The 20,844-nt window shown below is 44.6% G+C and overlaps 1 protein-coding gene across 1 annotated transcript in view; it reads left to right on the top strand.

Moving 5' to 3' along the window:
* The first annotated feature begins 492 nt into the window (after nt 1-492).
* Nucleotides 493-20,844, top strand: part of PNOC (prepronociceptin) — a 42,734-nt gene continuing 22,382 nt past the window's right edge. The window contains exons 1-2 of the mRNA XM_073335074.1: nt 493-534; nt 17,741-17,883. Of these exons, the coding sequence (XP_073191175.1) occupies nt 17,758-17,883 (126 nt within the window). The 5' untranslated portion in view covers nt 493-534; nt 17,741-17,757. The remainder of the gene's footprint in view (nt 535-17,740; nt 17,884-20,844) is intronic.

Raw genomic sequence — 20,844 nt, 5'->3', positions numbered from 1 at the left:
GGGATTGGGAAGCTCAGTCCCTTCCTGACTGGAAACCTGGGATTCTCTTGGCTCGTTTCTGGGATGCCGTGGCTCTGACTGAGCTGCTTTGGGGTTCTGTGCTGCAGTTAGCTGGCACCGGGAGGTCTGAGCGTCAGTTACTGCTGCACCTCCTAAGAATGAGTAATGCTGTGAGGTACTGCTTGTCCGCAGCAGGCCGGTGTCACGGCGTGTACGTTAAAGGGTTCCGGTAAAGAGATCGCGAAGTGACACTGTTTCTGGAAGGGTTTTGGGGGAAGTGGGGAGGGGGGGAGATGCTAAGGGCACAGTGCTGCTCCCCGGCTGTTAGTTAGCGTGTCAGCCAGCCAGCATCCTGGGGGTGGGCTCATCGATGCACGTGGTGGTAGGCTGGGGAGGGAGGTACGTGGATGTATGTGTGTGTGTGTGTGTGTGTATACACTGTATATATATATATACACACACACCACTGTGACAGAGACACTGTGGAAGAGTCACATATCAGAGGAAGCCTTGCTACTGACAACACACCCTCAGGTAGGTAATTGCTTGATAATACCAGCACTGCTCTCTTTGTGTCGTTGGGGAACAGAGGACCACAAGGGCTTGCTCTCTCTCTCTCTCTCTGCATGCAGGTGCTTCTTCAGATCAGGACATCCTTTTAGTATAAAGACAATGGGAGAGGCTTTTGGTTTTACTGAGATTTCCCCCCCCCCATTTAAAGGGTTACAATAAATACATTCCCTTTAAGGAGTTTCTCTGGCTGAAAGGGACTAAAAGATCAGACCCTGCTTAAGATGCTAGTTTGGGTGAGTGGTTCAGAAAAAAAAAGTTTTGCCTTCACAATCCAGCTGCCTAGAAAATCTTTCTTGGACCTAATTACATGAAAGACCAAATGTAACTGAAGATGGAATTGCTCAGTGTATTGAAATCTACTAACCCTGTGGAAAAACCACATCATCTTCTTAGTAATATGTTTATTGATTTCTACCCTCCCTGTTATTTCTATTGATATTTATTAGACAGGTATCATTTACATGACTGCTCATTCTAGACAAATATTTTGCAGGTGCCTGATCCTCAGTTGAACAAAATGGGGGGTTTTTTGTTTGCTATCTTTAAAAAATAAATTGCTATGAGCTTTGTGCAATAATTCCCAGGAGAATTTCTTTGACCCAGGCTCAGAATTCCCTCCGGCACTGCACCATTATTTCCCCCATTCGGTATTTCTATCTCATCTAATTTAAAGCAAGAACAAAAGAGATCACTAACTTTGGAACTTGACTGGAAGGTGTTCTCAAAGACATCTGAATTAGGGGCGGTGCCTTGATCTTTTTGAAAACACACAAAAAGGTAAACAGAGTATTCTTGCAGTCACCCGTGCAGGACAAGAAGGGGTAGGAAGACTGAGATTCAAACTGGGTTATACTGGAAGGAGAACGGCAAGGAAAGCTTTTCCCAACATTGCTCTACCTCTAAATTGCATTTCTGAATCTATAGATTTACTCCATCTTATAATTTGGCCAATTATGACCAATTGAACAATTTAGTGAATTAACAAGAGAATACACTTGCTTTTCTGCAAGCATCAAATAAACTAGAGGAATCTATGGCCAATAAAAACCCTCACTGAAATCTCACTAAAGACAGAAATAAAATTTTCTTCTTATCCGCCCATTCTTGCAAAGGAGTGTGATTTCAATAATGTTTGTGAACTGCTTTAAGATACTCTAGACATGTTAAATATTCTTATTATTTTGTATACATACATCTTTTAAAACAACATTTTCTGTTTTATGAATCAGATTCTTCCTTGCTTACAGACAGGCTAGTCATAACTTTATACTTAGCATTGGAAGAGAGATTCAGAGAGCAAAACTGCCAATGTTTTAACTGTTGCCAGTGGGGGGCACTATGGGACAATGTTGTGGCTATTTGCTGAAATCAGTTGGACACATTCCCTGCGACTAACATCTGCTAGCCACAGCGTGTTCAGACCAAAGGCCTGATCCAAAGCCCACTGAAGACAATGGGAGTCTTTCCAATTGGGCTTTCGCTCAGGCCCCACTTTGGTGTGTGTGCATGAATGAATGAAAGAATGTTATGGATGGATTAACTTTATAAATGAAAACTTTAAAGAATGCAGGGTACAATTCTTTGTCATTCCCTGGTATGGAAATCACCCTTTTCCTTGTCTGTTAGCTCAGTAAGAGCATGACTGATTCAGTATCACTTCACCCACAGAGCAACAGCTCCACACACACCAACAAAGCTATAGAAAACTGATCATATTGTCACCGATTCTAACTTTTCTGGCTATTGAATCTACAGAAGGAAAACTAGACCATCCAGCCCATCCCCTCTCCCCTCTGTGGGATGGTTCCCTCCTAGACATTGTGTCCAGCCTCATGTCCCAAGCAATGGGGCTTCTGCTACGTCCTTTAGGAGATTGCTGAGCAGCCAGTGGGTGGGAGGGGGAATTAATAATTCTGAGCCTGCTCTCACAAACGCTCAGTATAAAAGCATCAGTACCTTTTAAATTAATTTTCCAAAGACAAACAAGAGGGCAAAGATCCTGCCACTGGTTCTCTGCCTGGATAAAGTGCTTTAGTGCAATAGAAGATGCCTATGAGAGGAAGTATTCGGTCTTTAGTACTGCCAGACTCCAGCATTAGGCTTATCTGCAGCATGAAGTAAGACTAGCTCTGAGCTGAAGAGTTGGCTGGCTTGGATACAGTAGGTCACAGGAACAGGTTCAGTCTTGACTTCTTAGGTTGTTTCACAGCAGTATTACCAAATGGCAACATGTTTTGACCGACAAGGTGCTTTCTGCAGTGTTATCTGATGGGGAGGAATTTCTTCCTAGTAGCCTGCTACTGATCAGTTTGTGCCCTGATGCATGAGGACTGATGGGCCTTGTAGTTTTTATTCTAACTGGCCGGTACTATTCTTAGTCATTTAAATGTCTAATCCATTTTTCAATCTTACTAACCCATTCAACGCAACATCCTACAGCAGCACGTTCCACAGCTTAATCATATGCTACTTTTTAAAAATAGCATGTTCTTTTATGCCTCCCTTTCCACTTGTATCATATGGAAAAGGGTTATTAATGGACGTGCTTGACTGATCTCATGAGCTGTGCTCAGTACAAGTGGCCTCAGTATTATTCATAATTTTATATACCTCCAACATGCTCCTGTCTGGAACCACAGATATTCCTCCAATAGCCAGACTCCTAATATCTGAATTAGTAGGCTGGATTTCCATAGTGCTTTACAGCTTGGCTACTTCACAGTAGAAATTGAGCACAATTAAGCTACATTGAGTGATAATAATTACCAATATTTTATGCTTCCCTAACACATTCCATCCAGAGATCCCAAACACTTTACAAAACATGAATGAATCTGCATACCCCCGCCCCTCCCTGTCAGGTTGGAAGGGAGAGATGCCTTGTTTCCCCCACCCTCCCCTTTCCCCTCTGGAAGCTACATCAATACCCCTATTCCAGGCAGAGATTTCTGCTGAGCACATATTTGTTCTGGGGAAAAAATCTTTACAGCTTCATCTATACTTTTTGCTAATTCCGTGAATAAGGGTACATTCTCCTCTTGACACCCTGTGGGTGGAGATGTGATGACTATAGGCTAGAAGAAAAGGAGGACTTGTGGCACCTTGGAGACTAACCAATTTATTTGAGCATAAGCTTTCGTGAGCTACAACTAACATGGCTGTTACTCTGAAACCTGACTATAGGCTAGTACGTTCGAGTGTCTTACGCCGCCATTTGCATTACTGGAATGCCTCTCACAGAAGCTATCGGCATCTCTTTGGTTCCCTGCCTTCACACTCGTTCTTCCTCCCATGCTCCCTGCAGTTTATAAAGCCTCATAGTTCTGACCCTGCGGTTCTGTTGATTTCAACATGAAGGAAGGGCTCCAGGGCCTGGCCCTGTGTCATTGAGCATTCAGAAGACAAGTTCAAATCTTTCTTCATACCTTGGTACCTTAAATGCTATTTCTATTGGAGAGGGCAGTCACCAAGCTGATGCCCAGAGAGGGAATCTGGAGAGAAATTCTCCTTTTGCTCACTGCTAGACTTAGACTGGCATATTTTTGGCTACATTTAATGACACCAAATTTGGAATTTGAATGTTATTACAAGTCTATGGGCCAGAACCTCATCTATGACCAGCAGAAGGGTGTGGGTGGGAGTGGCTTCCCAATCCTGGGGCTGGTTGCAAGGCCCACCAGCCCTCATGTAACTTAAGACAACCTAGGGGCTGCTCTGAACTACCCTGGCTGGCTCTGGGCTCCAAAGGCTGTACACCAACCAAGATTGCCAGAGTGCTCTGGCCATGTGCCCCTACACCTGGGGCTGCGTGGGAGGTGGGGTGGGTGAGGCCAGGGTAGGAACTGTTTACGCTGGCTCTACATTCACTAGCTGGGGACTTGTGGCTGCTTCTTGACCATATCTCAGCCCTCTGTGCCCTTGCTCAGATCTCTGCCCTCCATCCCAGGGACCCCCCATCACTTTCTGGCTGGGCTGATTTTGGGAAGTTTATGACAGCAGGAAGGTTCATAGCTGCTGCTCTGACCCCACCTCATGGTTGATCTCTTGAGAGCCACAAGCAATTGTGTGCCAAACCAGGATTTCACATTGCACAGCAGTACAAATCAGCTGCTTCGCTTATCTCTCTAACCAGAACATGTCTGTCCTAGCCAATTCTCTGTGGTGCGTTTCATTCACTGGGTGATGATTGCTAGTGCCTGGAGAGACTGGGCTGATAAAATCTTTCAATTAGCAGGAAAGAAAAGAATCAAGGGTAGTCTGTGTGTCTCCCTCAGCCACTTTGTGACAGCCAGTTGCAATCTGCCTTTCTAGGGCACAGTGAACTTGAAACCTCTTTTGGGGACAAAAGGAGTGTGGTAAGCTGCCTGGAGGGCCTGATCCTGATCCCAGTTACTTTGGTATGAATCAGGATCAACTCTGTTGCAGTTACATGGTTTACACTGTGTGAGTGTGGTCAAAATCAGGCTCACTGGAGTTTTGCCCTTTGTAGTACGGGGGAGAGCACAGCCTTTGTCTAGTTAGTCTGGGAAGCAGCAAGAACTACTGGGTCTTGAATATGTCCAGCAGCTGCCACAAAAGAATCCCCTTTATATTAATTACAGCCAACACCTGCCTCTTTCCCACTGCCTTGCATGAGAGCAGGATGGAAGCCACACACTCTCATTGACGTCAGTGAGTGTGGTGCCAGCCATTCTGGGCTGAAATAATAATTAATAAAGTCAAGGGAAAGAAGAGGTCTTAAACATTAGACTCCAATAAAAGGGTTGTAAATGAATAAGTATTGGTAGGGTGTTGTTTCTTTATCCTAGTCTTAATTCTAAAATGACCACTGCGCTTTGTAGAATGATTAACAGATTTCACAGTCAGAAGGGCCATTAAGATCATCTAGCCTGGCCTGAATGGCCAGTGGAAGAGCTTCGTAGCACTTCCTACCACTACAGCACTTTTCATTCAAGGATCTCAGGTGCAGCCCAAATGTAAGAGTTGAAAAATGAGAACAGGCTTTAAAACCAGAGCCTTGTAGTGACCAGGTAAAGAAGCAGGAGATGCCACAGACAGAGAGATGCTGCAGATAGTAACAGTTAGCACTTCTATAGAGTTTTTCCCATCTCCAAGATATTCTATGCACTTCAATAATTAGCCCTCATAACACTGTGTGAGACAGATCAGCCAGAACCAGTAACCCCCATTTTACAGATGGGGAAACTGGGGCACAAAGGGGTGACACAATGTGCATAAGGACAGCCAGGGAATCAGTGGCAGCAGGGGTTAGAACACAGCACTGCCTGGCCCTCTAAACCATGCTCTGCCCTTTAGGTCACTCTGCCTCTGTGCATCGTGAGAAAGATTAATCCGAATGACTTTTAGGGGTGAGTTGAAAGGGTGATTGCCATTCCCAGCCCCTCTTCTGGAAGCTTTTGCCAGCTCTGGAAGCTCTGACTCATTCTGCCATCCAGCTTTAATGAGACTCAGCAAAGATTAAAGTAGTTCCAAACCTTATCAGCTCTCTCCCTTATACAGTCGGCAAACAACAAACAAGCTACTGAGATTAACCCTTCCATGCCTTTGGCATACTCTACTCCAGCCAGAGAGAAACTGTGTGTGACCCTGGTACCAAAGTGCTATGAATCTGATACTCCAGACTTTATGGGAAGCTGGGTAACACTCTTACACTGCTGGTAACACTGAATTAAGGAAACTTTGTATGAACCAGCCCTTCATAGCATCACTTCCAAGCAGAAAGAAGAAGCCCAGCTTTCATTTCTTTACTGCCTTACGTGTTCTTTGTACTCAGCCTGGGAAAAGAATCATGGTTTGAGGATCCTGAGGGCAGCCTTTTCCTCTCTACATTTGCCGCTATCACAAGCCCCAGAGAAGTTAACTAGGTCAGACCAGATCAGATTGGAACCAGTTCAAATGTTTCCCCAAGTTAGAGCTGACCCTGGCTCAAACTGAGTCTTTGTTCTCAGGCATCAGAGCTTTGGACAAACTAGTTTTTCATGGCACTGCAACCTTGATTTTCCAGTAATAGACGGATGTTCCCTCCTATGCCTGTCCAATCCCCCAGCTTCAAACTGTTTACACTCAGCTTGCTTCCCTCTACCCAAATCCCCTTTTTCTCACTTGGGTTCTGATCAACCAGTGAAATGAGCATTTACAATAGGACGAGAGTCACGGGACCACATTCAACAAGGCAACCTGGAACAAGCAGCTGCAACATCCATAGATATCTCTGGGCCAAGTTCAGCAGTGACATACACAAGGGTGTGCTCAGATGCCGGGGTGATGGGTGGCGGTAGAAACCCCTAAGGTAAACAAACTACATGTTAGCTCCAAATCTCAGAACTGCTCTGATTACTTTGCCTGGTCTTGTACGTGAGATGGCATATTCATGCCCTGCATGTGACTGCACCTGTTTCCGCCACGAACTGCTGGGAAAACGTGCCATGGCCCCAACACCAGCCAGCAGAGCCAGCTGGAGACACCAGGGCAAGACATGCTGTACCATCCTAAGGTGCAGCAGAGGCCCAAGGAGCCATAATCCTTTCCGCAGCTCCCTCTGGGGTAGCGCTGAGACACCAGCTCAGGGCAGCGCTTATCAGGCATGCTTGGGCCCTAATGGATTCCACACCCTGACATCCCTCTGAGGAAGATGAATGATCCCCATTTTGCAGATGGGATAAATGAGTCACAGCAAGGTAAAGTGACTTGCCCAGGACCACACAGTGGCAGAGCTGGGAAATGATCCCAGGTCTCTTACCTTCACATCCAAACCCCAAATAAATCCATTTTACTCTGTATAAAGCTTATACAGGGTAAACTCATAAATTGTCTGCCCTGTATAACACTGATAGAGAGATATCCACAGCTGTTTGCTCCCCGGGGTATTAATCACTTACTCTGGGTTAATTAATAAACAAAAGTGATTTTATTAAGTATAAAGAGTAGGATTTAAGTGGTTTGAAGTAATAGCAGACAGAACAAAGTAAGTTATCAAGCAAAATAAAACAAAACACGCAAGTCTAAGCCTAATACATTTAAGAAACTGAATACAGGTAAATCTCACCCTCAGAGATGTTCCAATAAGCTTCTTTCACAGACTAGACTCCTTCTTAGTCTGGGCCCAATCCTTTCCCCTGGTACAGCCCTTGTTAGTTCCAACTCAGGTGGTAACTCAGGGATTTCTCATGACTGGCAGCCGCTTTGTTCTGTTCCACCCCCTTTTATAGCTTTGGCACAAGGCAGGAATCTTTTGTCTCTCTGGGTCCCCACCCCTCCTTCTAAATGGAAAAGCACCAGGTTTAAGATGGATTCCAGTACCAGGTGATATGGTCACATGTTCTGTGAGACCCCCAAGCCTCCGTTCTTTCCGGCCTGAGTCACACAATAACAGGAAGGCTTACAAGTAAACAGAGCCATTTACAACCAATTGTTCTAGTTAATGAAAGCCATCAAGATCCTAAGCCACCATTAATGGCTCACACTTTGCATAGTTACAATAGGACTTTAGAGTAATACTTCATATTTTTAGCTTCAGATACAAGAATGATACGTTCATACAAATAGGACGAACACACTCAGCAGATCATAAGCTTTGTAAAGATATGCTTCATGCAAAAGATAAGGTATTTCAGTTACATTATATTCATACTCATAAGCATATTTCCATAAACAGATGGAGTGCAATATCACAACCCCTTTCAGGAGTCTGACTTGTCTTGCGTACCCCAAGTTTGACCTCACTTAAATTCTACTTATTGACAAAATCAGACATAAAAATACAAGTGTCACAGCACGCTACGACTGAAAAATTGCTGACTTTCTGATTTTTACCATATCATTCTAAAATAAACCAATTGGAATATAAATATTGTACTTACATTTCAGTGCATAGTATACAGAGCAGTATAGACAAGTCATTGTCTGCATGAAATTTTGGTTTGTACTGATTTGGCTAGTGCTTTTTATGTAACCTGTTGTAAAACTAGGCACATATCTAGATGAGTTGATGTACCCCCCTGGAAGACCTCTGCGTATCCCCAGGAATAGGCGTACCCCTCGTTGAGAGCCACAGATCTAGTCCATCCCTCAGATGCCAGTACAAGGTGATTCCCTATGTATATACTCCAGTGCATTGTCCAGTCTAGTTTTCCCTTTGGGAGATTCTTCCACAGGCTACATGCATATGTGTGCCTGGATTAGCTATACACTGCAAAGGTGCCACGTCGGGTGAATGGGGCAGCACCCCAACCTCAGATCTGTGCTACGTGAGGCAGCTCTGACAGGGATCTGATCACTTATTTTCGGTAAATTGATGCTGCAGCAGCAGGTGGTTAAGTAACATTATCCTGTGACCACATTCCAACCCACTGACAGCATCGCTGCAGTAAACTGTACCCAGGGGAATGATTTTAAAGAGGATTCACAATGTAATATGCAACCCTTCAGTTATGCAGGTGGACTCATCTCATCTCTCTGTAACAAAGCCCCTTTTAAATCTCTTCCAGAGAGGCACCCTAGGCTAAGTTCTGTACACCCTTTTCACTGAAGTCAAGAGAGCTCTGCATGCAAACTCTATACATGAGGGAGCTATGCCCATTCTCTTGGCATGAGCTAGGGGCCTGGATTCTCATCCCTGTCTGGAATGAGATAGCTGGCACAAAGGGAACAGAACCAGGATTTGGCCCTAAGTCTCAAAGTATCGTCTTCTCCAGCCTTCTCTGTTTTCCCACCTCCTCTCTCTCTCTCTTTCCCCACAAAGACTTTTAGGGGTTGCACTAGATCCTGTTTCACACAGCAACCACAAACAGAAGCAAAAAAGAAATGTTGTGGTCCGAATCCTGGTCTTACTGAAGTCAACAGGCCCAGTTCTGCTCTCATACCAGTTTGACACCCGCTGAACTCCACTGACTTTGACCAGGTTACTTTCAATTTACCCTGGTGTGAGCAAGGTCAGAATCAGGTCCAGCTGGCATTGTGCCACTGACTTCAACTGCATCAGGATGTGGCCCTCGTTTATTAGGTCTGTATCAAACATCTCACTTTTGCATTTGTTCAAGGGCAATTACAAGCTGGAGAGCAGGCAGAGCAGCAAATACTGCAATCACAAGCACTATACCTGATTTCTTATTGCAACAAGGAGTTGGTAAAAAGCGTACTCAAGTGCTTAGTTAACCTTGTAGCCTCCCAAATCATCCCACTTAGACAGTTTCCTCTTAGAATTTGTTTAGCCCTTACTATTGTCATCAGAAACACCCTAAAAAAAACTAGTTCACAAAATGTTTTTGATTATACAGGTGAATGGGAATTTCAGCTCTGAGCTGCTAATCATTTGAATAAAAGCTGTTATCCCCACTGTGGAGAACAACACTGTGACAAATAAGACCAGTGTGGAGGGAATTGCCTTTCCTTACCTAAAATGATTCATTATTTTTGTTTTTGAATGGTGACGTGCGCTAAGGTTAAAGACCTTGCTCAAGCTATTCACCTAACTGAGTAATGGCAAATGAGCCTCTGGAATAAGAGTCACGTCTGCCTCTTCTAAGCTAAGTTTATTCACAGTGACAAAAAAATGGCAGTCTTAAGGCACAGGTTACAAAAGTGAGGAATGAGACAAGCAACTCCTTTAAATGCTACAGGTACATCTCAGACCTGTCATGGCATTTTTGGCTGCCCACTCCTTCAGCAGCCTGGGGCCAGTTCAGGGAAGCCCTGGCTAGTCTAAACTACACCCAGATGGCCGTGATCCCAAAGAATCATCTGCCATCGACTTGCCAGAGCACATCATGTTCTGGCTACGCCATCTTCCCCTCTGCCACCAAGAATGACTTGACATGCCCCCTGTACTATGGGCTGCAGAAGGTGCTGGCGTAGGAGTCAGTTAGCCTGACTCTCTGCCAGTGGAGAACTTGTCCATGTGGGGGGGATTTCCCAGCTGGGGAGATCAGGCTGCTTTCCGACTTCTTCGCACCAAGACCCATGCCCAACAGGGCCAGAGCGGGGCTCAGGATTGAATCCCACTGTTCTTCTGTTCATCCACATCCACTGCTGTGTGAGTGAGTAGAATTTGTGCTGCTCTACACATCGTCTCTAGATCCAGTCCTTGGTCTCTGATCAGAAGGAGCTCCTGGCCCTCAGTGTATTGCTCAGGGAGAACAGTGCCATCGAAAGCAATGCCCCATGCTGTCCCAGCTCATGTCCAGTTCATAGGGCGGACCCCCATTCATGGATTGTCACCTCTGAGCAGAATCTTACAGTGTCAGGGAAGGAAATGAAAGTCACCGTGCAGGGAGGGGGCCTTCCGAAGCCTGCCAGCTTCGTGCCACACATGCAGAGATTGCTTGACACTGAGGACGGGAATGCGAATCACAAACAGAACATCTCATTAGACAGGAGACATAATGCTGAACATCTGTCACACCACCCTGCTTTGTGGGAGTCATTGCCCCATGCAGGGGAAATGCAGATCAGGAATTTCACAGGAAGCAGAGAGACTGGCATCCCCACTGTATTCAGCATAAATCACCCTGGTGACAGGCACCCTGCCTGCTCCTGGGCTCTGTTCATGAGTAATTGCGTGTCATGTCTCCTCTCTTACTGTCATGCAAATAAGAAAACCTGCTTCTCCTGTGTGCCAGGACCCAAGTCCTTGTTCCACTTCTCCCAGCCCTGCTGATTACATACAACAGCTCAAGAGAGAGCTTTCAGATAGGTCAGACCTCAGCCTATATGTACTTGTACAGCACCTTGCACAGTGACTCTCAGATCCTTGACCGGGGCGCCTGGGTGCTCTTATAGTACAAACAATAAACAATAATATATCCAGTGCTGGAATTGCAGTGGTGAGAACTTTGGGGGACAAGGGAAAAGATGGTGGGCCACCTGCTTTACTCACTTTTGTTTAAGTTGATATCTTAATTTGAAATGTACCAAGTCTCCTTAACAAGGGGAGGAAGGATGGTTAAAAGAACAAGCCACTGGCAGGAGTCCTGGGTACCACTTCTTCAGGCCTGATTCACTGCTGCACCTTGATTTTGTCATTTCACCGCTATTTGCCTCAGTCTCCCCATTTATAACATGGCAATAAACAACCCCAGTCTCACAGAAGTGTGAGTCTTCATTCATGGCTAAAAGTGTATTCAGCTCTTCAGATGAAAGGTGCTTGAAACAAGGTAGCATAGTCTTCTATTGGCCCATTTCAACTATTCCCATATTGACTGGGTACATGTCATCTCAGGATGGGATGCAGAGATAAAGTTTCTTGACACTTTAAATGCTTACTTCTTGGATCAGCTAGTCCTGGAACTCACAAGAGGAGAGATTCTGATTTAGTCCTAAGTGGAGCACAGGTGCAGGTCCAAGAGGTGAATATAGTTGAACCTGTTAGTAATAGTGATCATAACATAATAAAATTTAACATCCCTCTGCGGGGGAAAACACCAATGCAACCCACCCTGGTAGCATTTAATTTCGGAGAGGGGAACCACACAAAAATGAGGAAGTCTGTTAAATAGAAATTAAAAAGTACAGCGCCAAACGTGAAGTCCCTGCAAGCTGCATGGAAACTTTTTAAAGACACCATAACTGAAGCTCAATTTAAATGTATACCCTAAATTAAAAGACATAGTAAGAGGACTAAAAAAGTGCCACCGTGGCTAACCAACAAAGAAGAACCAGTTAGAGACAAAAAAAGCATCCTTTAAAAAGTGGAAGTTAAATCCTATTGAGGAAAATAGAAAGGAGCATAAACTCTGGCAAGTGTAAAAAAAACCATAATCAGGAAGGCTAAAAAAGAATCTGAAGAACAGCTAGCCAAAGAGTCAAAAAGCAACAGCAAAAAAATTTTTAAGTACGTTTAAGTAGTCTTCATGGCAGAGGATGTGAGGGAGATTCACAAACATGAGCCATTCTTTTTAGGTGACAAATCTGAGGAACTATCCCAGATTGAGGTGTCATTAGAGGTGGTTTTGGAACAAACTGATATATTAAACAGCAATAAGTCACTATGACGAGATGGTATTCACCCAAGTTCTGAAGGAACTCAAATGTGAAATTGCAGAACTACTAACTGTGGTTTGTAACCTATCATTTAAATCAGCTTCTGTATCAGATAACTGGAGGATAGTTAATGTGACACCAATTTTTTAAAAAGGCGCCAGAGGCAATCCTGGCAATTACAGGCTGGTAAACCTAATTTCAGTACCAGGCAAATTGGTTGAAACTATAGTAAAGAACAGAATTATCAGACACATAGATGAACTTGATTTGTTGGGGAAGAGTCAAGATGGTTTGTGTAAAGGGAAATTATGGCTTACCAATTTACTAGAATTCTTTGAGGGGGTCAACAAGCATGTGGACAAGGGTGATCCAGTGGATATAATGTACTTAGATTTTCAGAAAGCCTTTAATAAGGTCCTTCACCAAAGGCTCTAAAGCAAAGTAAGCAACCATGGGATAAGAAGGAAGGTCCTCTCACGGATCAGTAACCAGTTAAAAGAAAGAAAACAAAGGGTAGGAATAAATGATAAATTTTCAGAATGGAGAGAAGTAAATAGTGGTGTCCCCCAGAGGTCTGTACTGGGACTTGTATTTTTCAACATGTTCATAAATTATCTGGAAAATGGGGTAAACACTAGTGAAGTGGCAAAATTTGCAGATGACACAAAACTAATCAAGGGTTCAGAGTAGCAGCCGTGTTAGTCTGTATTTGCAAAAAGAAAAGGAGTACTTGTGGCATCTTAGAGACTAACACATTTATTTGAGCATAAGCTTTCGTGAGCTACAGCTCACTTCATCGAATGCATTCAGTGGAAAATACAGTGGGGAGATTTATATACACAGAGAACATGAAACAATGGGTGTTACCATACACACTGTAATGAGAGTGATCACTTAAGGTGAGCTATTACCAGCAGGAGAGTGCTGGGGGGAAGGGGTGGGGAGAACCTTTTGTAGAGATAATCAAGGTGAGCCATTTCCTTAGAACAACACTTCCTCAGCTCTCGTCCCCTAATGCCCCTACTCTACTTGCGCTATATTGATGACATCTTCATCATCTGGACCCATGGAAAAGAAGCCCTTGAGGAATTCCACCATGATTTCAACAGTTTCCATCCCACCATCAACCTCAGCCTGGACCAGTCCACACAAGAGATCCACTTCCTGGACACTATGGTGCTAATAAGTGATGGTCACATAAACACCACCCTATACCGGAAACCTACTGACCGCTATTCCTACCTACATGCCTTCAGCTTTCCTCCAGACCACACCACACGATCCATTGTCTTCAGCCAAGCTCTACGATACAACCGCATTTGCTCCAACCCCTCAGACAGAGACAAAGACCTACAAGATCTCTATCAAGCATTCTTACAACTACAATACCCACCTGCGGAAGTGAAAAAACAGATTGACAGAGCCAGAAGAGTACCCAGAAGTCACCTACTACAGGACAGGCCCAACAAAGAAAATAACAGAATGCCACTAGCCATCACCTTCAGCCCCCAACTAAAACCTCTCCAACGCATCATCAAGAATCTACGACCCTGAAGGACGACCCATCACTCTCATAGATCTTGGGAGACAGGCCAGTCCATGCTTACAGACAGCCCCCCAACCTGAAGCAAATACCAGCAACCACACACCACACAACAGAACCACTAACCCAGGAACCTATCCTTGTAACAAAGCCCGTTGCCAGCTGTGTCCACATATCTATTCAGGGGACACCATCGTAGGGCCTACTCACATCAACCACACTATCAGAGGCTCGTTCACCTGCACATCTACCAATGTGATATATGCCATCATATGCCAGCAATGCCCCTCTGCCACATACATTGGTCAAACTGGATAGTCTCTACGTAAAAGGATAAATGGACACAAATCAGACGTCAAGAACTATAATATTCAAAAACCAGTTGGAGAACACTTCAATCTCTTTGGTTACTCGATTACAGACCAAAAAGTGGCAAGTCTTCAACAAAAAAACTTCAAAAACAGACTCCAACAAGTGACTGCTGAATTGGAATTAATTTGCAAACTGGATACAATTAACTTAGGCTTGAATAGAGACCGGGAGTGGATGGGTCATTACACAAAGTAAAACTATTTCCCCATGTTTACTCCCAAACCCACCCCACACTGTTCCTCAGACATCCTTGTCAACTGCTGGAAATGGCCCACCTTGATTATCACTACAAAAGGTTTCCCCCCCACCCCTGCTCTCCTGCTGGTAATAGCTCACCTTAAGTGGTCACTCTTGTTACAGTGTGTATGGTAACACCCGTTGTTTCACGTTCTCTATGTATATAAATCTCCCCACTGTATTTTCCACTGAATGCATCCAATGAAGTGAGATGTAGCTCATGAAAGCTTATGCTCAAATAAATTTGTTCGTCTCTAAGGTGGCACAAGTACTCCTCTTCTTTTTGCGAAAACTAATCAAGATAGTTAAGTTCCAAGCAGACTGCGAAGATCCCTTTCTCACAAAACTGGGTGACTGGGAAACAAAATGGCAGATGAAATCCAATGTTGATAAATGCAAAGTAATGCACACTGGAAAACATAATCCCAACTATACATATAAAATGATGGGTCTAAATTAGCTCTTATCACTCAAGAAAGATCTTGGAGTTATTGTGGATAGTTCTCTGAAAACATCCACTCAATGTGCAGTGGCAGTCAAAGAAGCCTACAGAATGTTGGAAGTCATTAGGAAAGGGATTGATAATAAGACAGAAAATAATACATTGCCTCTATATAAATCCCTGGTACATCCATATCTTGAATACTGTGTGCAGATGTGGTCGCCCCATCTCAAAAAAGGTATCTTGGAATTGGAAAAGGTTCAGAAAAGGGCAACAAAAATTATTAGGAGTATGGACCAGCTTCCATATGAGGAGAGATTAATAAGAATGGGAATTTTCATTTTGGAAAAGAGACGACTAAGGGGGATATGATAGAGGTCTATAAAATCATGATTGGTGTGGAGAAAGTAAATAAGGAAGTGTTATTTACTCCTTCTCATAACACAAGAACTAGGGGTCATCCAATGAAATTAATGGCAGCAGATTTAAAACAAACAAAAGGAAGTATTTCTTCACATAATGCACAGTCAACCTATGGAACTCATTGCCAGGGGATGTTGTGAAGACCAAGACTATAACAGGGTTCAAAAAAGAACTAGATAAATTCATGGAGGATAGGTCCATCAATGGCTATTAGCCAGGGTGGGCAGGGACAGTATCCTTAGCCTCTGTTTGCCAGAGGCTGGAAATGGGCGACAGGGGATGGATCACTTGATGATTACCTGTTCTGTTCATTTCCTCTGGGGCACCTGGCATTGACCACTGTCAGAAGACAGGATACAAGATTAGATGAATCATTGGTCTGACTCTGTATGGCCGTTCTTACGTTCACATTCTCAGCAGCTGCTGACTGATTCCTGCTAACTAGTTTTGGCACTTGTGGAGGTGGAAGTGGGATAGAAAATTAGGATCTGAGGTACAAAGGTCCTTCAGGTAGAGCCCTAGAGCCAACCAAACCCGGGGAGAGGGCTCGGGTTGTCATATTGTCAATGACAAGGGCTATGGAAGCACTTAGATAGAAGAAAAGGAGGACTTGTGGCACCTTAGAGACTAACAAATTTATTTGAGCATAAGCTTTTGTGAGCTACAGCTCACTTCATCAGATAACATGCATCCGATGAAGTGAGCCGTAGCTCATGAAAGCTTATGCTCAAATAAATTTGTTAGTCTCTAAGGTGCCACAAGTACTCCTTTTCTTTTTGCGGATACAGACTATCACGGCTGCTACTCTGAAACCTTAGATAGAAGAGAAACTTGTATTCTAGTTGTGTTGGAAATAGAGAGAGACTAGAGAGGCAGAGAGAAGTGAAGTGCATACAAACAAGCTGAAGCTGGAGAAGAGGATGGCTCCAAGGACTGGGAATGAGATGCAAACACGTTCACTTCTAGATTACTAGCTCAGACGGGAGGTGGTCTCTGCTCAGCTCCTAGCAGACAGGATCTACATCCCACAAACTACATCCCTAATTGGCTTTAAATCAGCTGCCTTGGCTGGCAGCCTCAGCTCAGAAACTATGATGGGTCACAGAAACTTACTTCCCCTCACAGCCAACATGTGATCACTCCAGGGTCAAGGTAAACTTCACATCTAGACAAATTCCATCTCCAGCCAATCCTTCATCAACATAGAATTAACTTTTAAAACCTGTTTCAGTTACACTGAAGCTTAACAGAACTTGCTTTGGGTTTGAAGAGTGCCACAAAGAAGGGCAGAGCTGCACCCATTGATTTTAGTGGTACACCCCTGTAAGAGTGACAGTACAACTTGGCCCACTTTAGCTCACTGATATGCAGTTTTCCTCCAGCACCATCTCAAATATAAAATTAATGTACCAGACAAGTACATCTATCACTGAAAACAATGTGAATTGTATGAATGTGTCTGAAAGCAGAATTTGGTCCCATATGTTTGACAATATCTCCCTTACATGTGTCACTAAGAGCTGATGGAGTATTATGAGTAATACGGTTTGTTATGGATTTAGCTGCTCTTTAAATTATCAGATTGTTTGGAAGCCAAATTTGGTCGCCTATGAGTGTATTCATTACTCACGTTTGCTGAATAGTTTCGACAGATACATTTTCAGACCAGAGGCTCTTCATTAACAGTTTACTTTGACTATTTGCACCTTTTGTTCCATGATCTTAAAGTGCCTTACAAACAATTAAGTCTCACACTGCTCCTGTGGAGAGACACAACCTGCAATTTAATGATGGGAAACTGATCTGAAGAAATTAAATGATTCATCCAAGGTCACATGGGGAATCAGTGGCAGAATTGGTAACAGAACAGTGGAGTCCTGACCATTAGTTTTGTAAAATCATGGACGGTTTGGGGAAGCACCAACTGACTGGGGCAAAAGCAAATGCAGTATCTGTTTCCAAAAATGAAAGCATGATCCTGGCAATTACTGACCAGTCAGACCACATGCACCTTGTTAGTATACTGGGAAAATAATCCGGTTGCTTAAGAGTTTTTGCGGCTCTGGTGACTCAGCAATGGAGAAGTTCTCTTTCTAACAGACCGGGAGTGATCTCTTCAATGCGCTACTTGTCTTTGTTTCTCTGTTCTCTAGGTCTTGCAACTGCCGCCATGGGGGCTCTGCTGTGGGATCTCTTGCTGCTGTGTTTGTTTGCCCACGTGCTCGGCGACTGTCAGAGGGACTGTCTGAGCTGCAACAGACACTTGTACAACCAACAGGACAACTTCAATGTTCTCGTAAGTCAGTCAAGGCCATAGCCTCACTCACTCTCCAGCGACTGACATGCAGATGTCCCAGGTGCACCAGTAACGCTGCCCTGTCCCGATGTCACCAGCATTAGGAACAGATAACACAAGCAATCACCTAGAGCCACATCAGGAGATGGGGGGCAGTAGAATTGGTAAAGTGCTTCATGGGAATAAATGAGCCCTTCTGTCAGGGTTCCTTCCCCACTCTGAACTCTAGGGTACAGATGTGGGGACCCACATGAAAGACCCCCTAAACTTATTCTTTCCAGTTTAGGTTAAAAACTCCCCCAAGGTACAAACTTTTCCTTGGCCTTGAACAGTAATCTGCCACCACCAAGCGTTTTAAACAAAGAACAGGGAAAGAGACCACTTGAAGACGTTTTTCCCCAAGCCCTACACACCCCCTTTCCTGGGGAGGCTTGAGAATAATATCCTAACCAAATTGTTACAAAATCATCAAAGACCCAAACCCCTGGATCTTGGAACAATGGAAAAATCAGTCAGGTTCTTAAAAGAAGGATTTTATTAAAAAAAAAGAAAGGTAAAAATCATCTCTGTAAAATCAGGATGGAAAATACTTTACAGGGTATTCAGATTCAAAACACAGAGGGCAAAACCCTCTGGGCAAAACCTTAAACTTACAGAAAACAGGAATAAACCTCCCTCTTAACACAGGGAAAATTCACATAAAACAAAAGATAAACTAATCCGCCTTGCCTGGCTTACCTATACTGGTTGCAATATTGGAGACTTGGCTTAGGATGGGTTGGAGAAGATGGATTTCCATCTGGCTTCTCTCAGTCTCAAGAGAGAACAACCATGTAAACAAAGAGCACAAACAAAAGCCTTCCCCCGCCCCAAGATTTGAAAGTATCTTGTCCCCTTATTTGTCCTTTGGGTCAGGTGCCAGCCAGGTTTGCTGAGCTTCTTAACCCTTTACAGGTAACAGGATGTTGCCTCTGGCCAGGAGGGATTTTATAGCACTGTATATAGAAAGGTGGTTACCCTTCCCTTTACATTTATGACACCTTCTATCCCTCTTTTTTGTTGGAAATATACCAGGGTCATCTTGTACCCCATAGTGAGATCCCCACTTGCACCCATCCACTCCAGAATCCTTTATTCCTTGCATTAGCAGCCAGGGCAGCCCCATGCAAAGGACTCTCAGGAGCGTTTGGAAGTAAGGTGGGAGATCAGATCCGTTCATCTCCTAGGGCTTCAGGGACAGACCTGGGGGTTGCTTTGCAGGAGAGCTATGTCATCTATGAATGTGTGAAACATCCAGCTATATTTTTATGGCTACAGATTAAGATCAATGGCTAGAGGGACAGTCAAGTAAATAAAAAGCATAGAAACAAAGGCCTGATTCTGAGCTAGCATGCCCTGGTGTAAATCAGGAGTAATCCTATAGAAGTTAATGGAGTTACACCAGTGTAAAACTAGCATAGCACAGTGGTGAATCAGGTCCACCCTTCTCTTCTCTGAATTTGTTAGGAGCCCTGGAAGGCACCTCCTAAAGCTGGAATACTTTGTGGGACCTGTATGTTTGGCACAGGGACCTATAACATAGCACCGTGTACAGCTATGGCATTATATACATGGCTAGCAATGGTAAAGGCCTGTGTTTTAAGAGCAGCAGGTTACAAGTTCTCACCCAGATGTCACCTGTGTGCAGGTCAGTTAGACACTGAGAGGTCTTATTTCCACCCACAATCGTAGAATTTCTGAGATTGATTACATTAGGACACTTGCTTCTTGGACTTTCGACACTATAGCAAGGGGTGCATTAAAAATAACGCAGAAAGACAGGCTTGCTGGGGCTGTGGACACACAAGTGGGGTGTTTCAATCTGATATGTTGAGGGCCCCCAATCAGAAAGCTGAGATCTTGGTGTTGTCAGCTTCCCACCCCCGAAAATACAGTTGCCAGGTGTCTGGTTTTCGACCAGAAAGTCCAGTAGAAAAGGGAACCTGGCCGGGTCCGGTCAGCGCTGCTGACCAGACACTAAAAGTTTGGTTGCCTACAGTAACCAGCCTCTGACACCAGGGCTGCTGTAGCCTGGAAGAGCGCTCAGGAAGGGCTTGCGTGGAAGGAGGCACCAGCGGCTCCCCTGTCCTGCCCCGAGCATGGCTCTGCCTGTCCCACTCACCCACCCCCAATCGCCTGCGCCCGGAGTGTGGCTCTCCCTGCCCCACTCAGCCCCCCTGCACCCCACCCCTAGAGCACAGCTCTCTCTTCCCTGCCCTACCCCAGTCACCCTCCCACCCTCAGAGCCTGGCTCTCCCTCCCGTGACTTGTCCCAGTTACTCACCCCTGGAGCCCGGCTCTCTCTCCAATGTCCTGCCCCAGTCACCTCTAGAGCCCTGCTCAGCTGGGAGTGGGAGGGTGGTGGAGATAGCAGCGAGCGATGGGGCGGGGCCTCGAGGGAAAGAGGCAGAGCAGGGGGCGGGAGAGGTTCCAGCGCTCAGTGTCCGGTTTTCACAAATGCGAAAGTTGGCCACCCTACCCCAAAACAATCTCTAGGCCCAAACTGCTCATAGATAGAATCTGAGCCATTTCCTGATGCGACTTTGTTCTGAGGACAAAAGAGTTTTTCGAAGTGTCAACCCTCGAGTCAGCCCAGACAGAGACAAGACTGTTGGGAGTGATAGGGACACTTAATTACAGCACCTAGATCACAGCTGACTTGAACCATTTCACTGCTCCCCCTACTATTCTACTGCAGCTTTAAGCCCATAGAGAAGAATAGTCCTGCTTTTCTTCTTCTTCACACCTCCTTCTCTCTCTCTAGCACAGTGTTTGTTAGGCAGTGAATCCTGACCAGTTTTATTGGCAACAATGTGTTTGAAAGGCCTTGTCTGGCTCTATAAATTTCTGTTGAAGTTTATGGCTCACAAGAGGTACCACAGAATGCACCAGGCAAAGGAGCGGAAAAGCCCAGCTCATAAA

The sequence above is a fragment of the Lepidochelys kempii genome, chromosome 3 (assembly GCF_965140265.1).
Source record: "Lepidochelys kempii isolate rLepKem1 chromosome 3, rLepKem1.hap2, whole genome shotgun sequence".
Lineage (NCBI taxonomy): Eukaryota > Metazoa > Chordata > Testudines > Cheloniidae > Lepidochelys > Lepidochelys kempii.
The sequence above is the reverse complement of the archived record's forward strand: the minus strand, read 5'-3'. Positions and strand labels throughout refer to the sequence as shown.